This window comes from Lolium perenne, chromosome 1 (genome assembly GCF_019359855.2).
Source record: "Lolium perenne isolate Kyuss_39 chromosome 1, Kyuss_2.0, whole genome shotgun sequence".
NCBI lineage: Eukaryota > Viridiplantae > Streptophyta > Magnoliopsida > Poales > Poaceae > Lolium > Lolium perenne.
Genome location: NC_067244.2, coordinates 250,008,989 through 250,015,168, shown reverse-complemented (window position 1 = coordinate 250,015,168; position 6,180 = coordinate 250,008,989). Strand labels below are relative to the sequence as shown.

At 50.4% G+C, this 6,180-nt stretch overlaps 1 protein-coding gene across 1 annotated transcript; it reads right to left on the bottom strand.

Annotated features, from left to right (window-relative positions):
- Positions 1-357: 357 nt before the first annotated feature.
- LOC127327600 (WUSCHEL-related homeobox 12) lies at positions 358-4,824 on the bottom strand. Its single transcript, XM_051354377.2, has 4 exons — positions 4,454-4,824; positions 3,254-4,318; positions 768-1,015; positions 358-609 (listed from the first exon to the last, which is right to left on the bottom strand). Exons 1-4 carry the CDS (start codon positions 4,572-4,574, stop codon positions 604-606), a joined length of 1,440 nt encoding a protein of 479 aa, XP_051210337.1. The 5' UTR covers positions 4,575-4,824; the 3' UTR covers positions 358-603.
- Positions 4,825-6,180: the final 1,356 nt, after the last annotated feature.

The following is a 6,180-nucleotide window of genomic DNA, read 5'->3' as shown; positions in this document are numbered from 1 at the left end:
TTTTAGATCTGGAGTGATACGGAGTTGTTCTTCTTTTTTCCCCCTCTCCTGTGTTTAGATCTAGAGAGATGGTGGTGCGTTCTGTTTCTGGAAGAGAAGGGAGTGTTCTGTTGCCTTTTCTTGCCCAGCAAGAAGCTGGTCACGCGATGCAACGAGGGGGGAGTTCGTGGACCCGGTTTTTTTGGGTCAAAAGCTGTCAGCGAATCAACCGGTACAAGCCCACTTTTCTGGAATTTTCGGCACAAGGTCCACGGACAGCTGGCAGTTGTTTATTGGTGCAAAAAATTCGAGTGATGGCTAAAAAGAAAACACTCGGATGCCAAATAGATAGTCCCATTAACTTGATTAAAAGCTACTAGTAGATCCATACAGATCGAAACAGAATACATACAGATCGAAACAGAATACAGGAGTATTATCAGCTAGCTTTATGTAGGGTCTCCATCGGAACTGGGTTTTTTCGCGAGATTAGCTAAGCTACTTCTAGAGTACGTAATTCGCGAGATTATGGCTAGCTATTTCTAGAGTAATTCGCCTTCCCAAACAGACGCTTCGTGTGTATCTCATCGAGCGATTTTTCCCGCGCGCCCTTTACTCGTCACGTCACACCTGCATGCACACCATTAACAAAAAGGAGTACGTCGATTAATCAATCGTGAATGTTCATGAAAAACGGAAACGGTAGTGTGTTTTGGTCATTTAGTTTAGCTGCTGAGAGGGCGTATGAAGAGAGAGAGAGAGATCCAATGACACGTTCGATTACGTACCAAGACGTAATAGACGGCGCCGTGGTGGAGCGGCTCGACGGTGACCCCGGAACCGTCGAGGGGCACCGGCTCGCCGGTGTGGCGCAGCAGCACGGCCGCCTCGCCGAACAGCCCTACGTCGAGGCGCGTCATCGCTGGCACGCTGAACCACTGCGCGCCCACATCCGGCCGCGCCGCAGCCACAGCCACCACCATCGCCGGTGCCGCCGGCGCTCCTCCGCCCATCAGTAGCCCGGCGTCCACCAGCCCTGTTTGCAAAACAGAGGCAGATCGATCTCATAAAAAAAAACACGCCAAAAGCTGCCACCGATTATACCCTACGAGCTGACGGTGAAAAGCCTATGGATATTGGAAGCATGCACGAGGAAATCCAAGCAAACGGAGGCATCTTCTTCTGCCATGCACACGTCCAATCTCGGGAGCGACGCCACAAATGCGAGCAGAGAAGTTTTCAGCTTTCAAGTGTGAACTTTTTCCAAGTGTGAAATTAAAAGCATTCAAGTGTTTCGCTTGCTTGGAGACCGGGCTAGCTAGCTTGCTACTCTAGCCGAATTTGACCGCCGTCACTTCAATCCTCTCAACAACTGACGCATGCAAATTAAACCCTCCTGACCGATGATTCCAACTTTTATTTTACCGCTTGGAGGAATCATCTTGACATGACTATGCAGGCAGGTCGATCGTAGTACTGTTCTCTGAAGATACCTGCCTGCCAGCGTTTTCCTCTCAAGTCGGATCCCAATGCATTCATGTTGGAAAGATTTTTATGTGTATGCAGTGCGTGATCTAATCTTTCCTGAGTTCATGCAGAATGAAAGAAACGAAAACAGTGTCTCGATTTATATGTTGTTTCTTGTCTATTGCATTATCATTGTGGCAATTAAAACTCAGCATTTTAAGTTCAATCAAGTTCGTAGACAAAGAAAAATTTAAGATCCACAATGCAAAATTATTATAAAAATTCACCATAAAACATTTTTTCGTAGTGTATTTGTTTAATGTCACAAAAATGTTACGAGTATTATTTCCTTCTATATATTTGGTCAAACTTAGTAAGCTATGAATTTTGACAATATTTATCTCACTTGTTTTCTAAAACCGACGTATATTATCATACACTACCATTTTCCCCTTTTTTGCGGCAACATTGTTTGCATTACACATCTTTTGCATGACATCCATAATGCAGTATTTATTACCTCATGATGCTATTAAATCAACAATCTTTTGCATGAACACTGTGGCATCATGTTAAAAAGAACAAGAGATAAAAGTTTAGCCGATAGCCAACGTCTTAGAAGCTGGATCAGGTATTTTTTTTTCCAAAAATATGAGCATCTGTAATATCAAATCAAATAGAAAGTATACACCATACAATATAGTTTTATAGGGTATTTTTAAATATTGTAACTAATAGTGTTTTCTTGTTTATATATTTGGTCAAACATAGTAAATTTTGACTTCTGCCTAAATCTGAACACCTTTTTTTTTGGAAGGGAGATACTATCATGCACTATCTCGTGTCCCTTCCCTACCTCTTATCTTGTTTGCCATCCATGCATGATTGTAGTAACTACTACTCCATCATTATCATTAAAAGTGTCTTAGGTTTATCTAAATGTGGATGTATCTAGACACTATTTAATGTCAACATACATTCAAATTTATATAAATCAATGACATGTTCCATTGCATGGAGGGAGTAGCAGGTTGTCATCCAAATTTGTTGCCCGCTAATAGTGTAGAATTTCTAATTGCACTATGCATGATGTGATGCATTCCCACTAAGCTACAAAATCTACCTAGTGACCTAGCTGCACCCCCTGATCGACGGTTCGACACATATCGATTCCCCTCACAAAACAGCCATCTCCTGTCCCTAAGGAGAACAGCTCACAATCTTTTGGCCCATTCAAGTTTCTACAGCTACGAGAGCTGACAGGTGCACCTATCCTTGACATGGAAACGTCCCTGTGCAGGCGTCAACGTACATCCTACATATTCACTCACATAGCCATGCATGACAAGATCGGTCTCTTGTGTACATGGCCTAACCTTGTCTCATTGCCTGCAGCATGTATGGACCTTGCCCGGCACACACCATACATGTGATTGGAGCTATATACACGAAGTACAATCTGCAAAGCACCCAATGACCCATGGCCCATGCAGTGCAAGCTAGCATGCAGGGAAGACACGTCGTCGTCCTATCGACCAATGTGCTCTGTGGTGGTAGGCTGGTAGCATGAAAGTGGCAAGTACTCCCCTTTCTCCATTCATGTCAAGCTTAGATAGAGCCAAGCTTGCATGCAGGTAGATCGAGACAGGCCAGGGTGCAGCCACGCATGCACATGCTAAGCCCCAGCTACTACATGCATGGACACGCAAAAGACAAGCTATCATGATGCAAAAGTGCAGTGCAAGATGACCGGTGAAATGAAATGATCAAAATGTGCTAGATCGAAAGCACTGGCAGATGAACATACCTTGCAGCTGATCGGTGAATGCAGAGCTTGCGGCGGCGGCATTGTTGGCCGGCGCGGCGCATGGAAGGGCGGTTGCCGTACTGACGTCGAAGGCAGCGGGAGCGGCGGCGGTGGTGACGGCACCGAGGCCGTAGTGCAGTGTCCCCAGCCTGGCCTTCTCGTCTTCCGTGAACACGGCGCTCACGGCGTCGGTTCTGTGGCTCGGCAGATCGGTAGTGCCGGTGGTGGTGGTGCTGAAGAACTGGCCGCTGCCGAGCCCCAGCTTGGAGCAGCAGGTCACGTCGACGATCTCTTGCTGCCCTAACGCAGCTTCGTTGCACAGGCTGGACAGATGCGCGTTGGTGGAGACTGGAGTGTGGGCGTGGGAGCCGAGGACGCCGCCGAGCTCGGTGGCCGGCAGATACTGGCTCTGCGGGGGCCACTGCAGGAGGAGAGGTGGGGGAGACTCCGGTGTTGAGTTGATCAGCTCGCGCACCGACGTCGCAGGCGCCAGCATCGGCATGGGATGGCTCTGCGGGCAGTAGAGCTGGCACGCGGAGAGCGCCGGCGACGACGCAGGCGGCGATGGTGTGAACAGGCCCATGGTAGTGGCAGCCGACGGCGGCATCATCGCCTGGGAGGCCGCCGGCTTCATTGTCACCGACCTGCTGGATCCGGAGGAGCGGTCGGAGGAGGAGGACGACGAGGACGTTGGCCCCTGCAGCAGCGTACCAGCCGGCGCGAGGAGATGCCGTGGCGGCGTCACGGGAGGCGCAGGCGCTGCGTAAGGCGCCGGAGCGCGCGTCAGGGCGGCGCGGCCAGTGGGCTGCTGGCCCTGCGCGGCGGCCTGGGCGGCGCGGAGCTTGTTCTTGGTGCGGGACTTGCGGTTCTGGAACCAGTAGAAGACGTTGGCGTCGGCGACGTGGCCGTACTCCTGGAGCCGGAGTCGGATGCGGCGGATCTCGTCGCGCGGCGGGTTGACCACGCCGGAGTTGAAGATCCCCTCCAGGATCCTGATCTGCTCCGGCCTCGGGTTCCACCGCGGTTTCGTTTCCCCAGGGGTCCGGCCGCTCTCCTGGTCGATCCCTACACCGAAACAAATTAATTACTTTGCAAAGAAACCCTAATTATACCTACCGATCATGCAGCAACAACAGCAAGTTAAACAGTGCCATGAGACATGAACACCTCGCGCAAATCATGCATGTGAAGAGGAGATACCTGAGGAGGTCAAGGAGGGCCTGCTGTGGTGGTTGTTCATGTCAGGCTGGTGGTGAAAGTCGCAGGCGGCGGCAGGATTGGACCTGAACATGCTCGGCCAGTGCCTGTTGGAGGACGCCATGCTTACTTCAGGAAGCAGCTGCTGCCCGCGACCGATGATGAGGCGATGGAGCTGTATAAGAATAGTTAGGCGGCTGGGGAAGAAGGAAGAACCCTGGCTATGCTCATCTCTTCTTCCTTCTTCCTGCTGCTTATAATGGCGTCCAGCCCTTGCCTCAACTACCTACTCCCAGTCTGTGAACAGTAGTTAATGCCACCACTCTCCTCATCTATCCTTCCTTTTGTTTTGCTCCCTTGGACTCGGGCATGCATGCGTGTGTGAATGTGATGTGAATTGTGGGTGCATCGTGCAGCTTGCACGGTTACATTGGGAGGGGAGGAATTAATTTTGTGGTGCTCCACTAGTACTGGTGGATGGATACGTGCTTGACTACACTACACACTGTTGACGTGTTGATAGCTAAATGAGAGCTTGTAGTAGTACTTGGTGCACTGGTCGATTTGATTCCTCTATAGCTGGCTAGATTGCCAAGCTTGCAAGCAAGGAAATGCATATATGCATGTAATGCAAAAGTTCCTTTCTGCATGGCATTGTATAAGGATGAGATCTACTTTTGCACCGGAGACTGATGGCCACTTCTTAAGAGATCCTATAATCTCTAAAGAGCTCTAAGCTCCCAGGGTTGGGCACGTCTGTGGTTGATCGGCCAGTCGCTGTCGTTGGTCCCACCTGTAGCTGAGCCACCGCTTATTTTTTTTGAAAGAGCTAGCGCTTGGATGTCGGTTGAATCGGGGGCGGTTCTTGGTTGATTAACTTGATTCTCCACTCCAATCCCATGTCGTCCTCCTCCTTTCATCCTCTATCCAGGTTCCGTCCCGTACCTATCTTCCCGTATTCTTGACCCAGCGGGTCACTCGCCGCAGCGGGAAACTCCCCCACCAACAACTCCGTGCCCCGTCTCGCTTGGAGCAGCCGTCACTAGGGTTTCGAGGCCCTAGCGGCGGCGGACGTTCTTTGGTTGACATGGCCGGGTGGCCACGATGGCCGTAGTCTGATCCATCTTCTATACACGGCCCTTCTTCGGCGTGCACGGCGGCCGGTAGAACTCCGGTCCTCGCTCCACCCCTCTTCGTCTCGCACAGTATCAAAGGAGGGACGTGATGCGAACGAGTGCTCCAAATCTCACATGGAAGCGCTTCCCTTCCTGAGATCCACAATCTATTGCTCCTCTGCTTTTCAAGTTCTTACAATCCCTGTTCTTTCAAGTAGAGCTATTTAGTTGATACGATCTCTTTCTCTCTTCCAACGAAATCACAGCAGTGGTGGCAAACCCCAGCACGGTCGGAGGCCGTGCGGCGAAATTGAGGTCGAGGATGGTGGCCACAGCTAGTGTACGAGGACAGACGCTGCCATCCCAAGTTTGTTTCCGATGGGCTGCAATGGTTTCCGGCTGCGTGTAACCTGCCGTCGTTCTTCATGGACAGTGCGCTGGTGTGGGGGCACACATGTTCTTCAGGGCTACGAGAAGGCAGCAAAACACTCCGCATCATATGCTTGCAAGTAGAATTTTAACTGCTATTAGTCTTTCAACGGATTGGATACCACTACAATTGTGTCAATTGAATTCAGGGGAACCCATACCTGCAAGTGCCTGGTGGATGCCAAG

Coding starts and splice junctions, on each gene's coding strand:
- LOC127327600 (XM_051354377.2), bottom strand. CDS start 4,574: ATGGCGTCCTCCAACAGGCACTGGCCGAGCATGTTCAGGTCCAATCCT. Junction 4,319..4,453: donor GCCCTCCTTGACCTCCTCAG/GTATCTCCTCTT, acceptor GTTTCGGTGTAG/GGATCGACCAGGAGAGCGGC. Junction 1,016..3,253: donor ATTCACCGATCAGCTGCAAG/GTATGTTCATCT, acceptor TTTTGCAAACAG/GGCTGGTGGACGCCGGGCTA.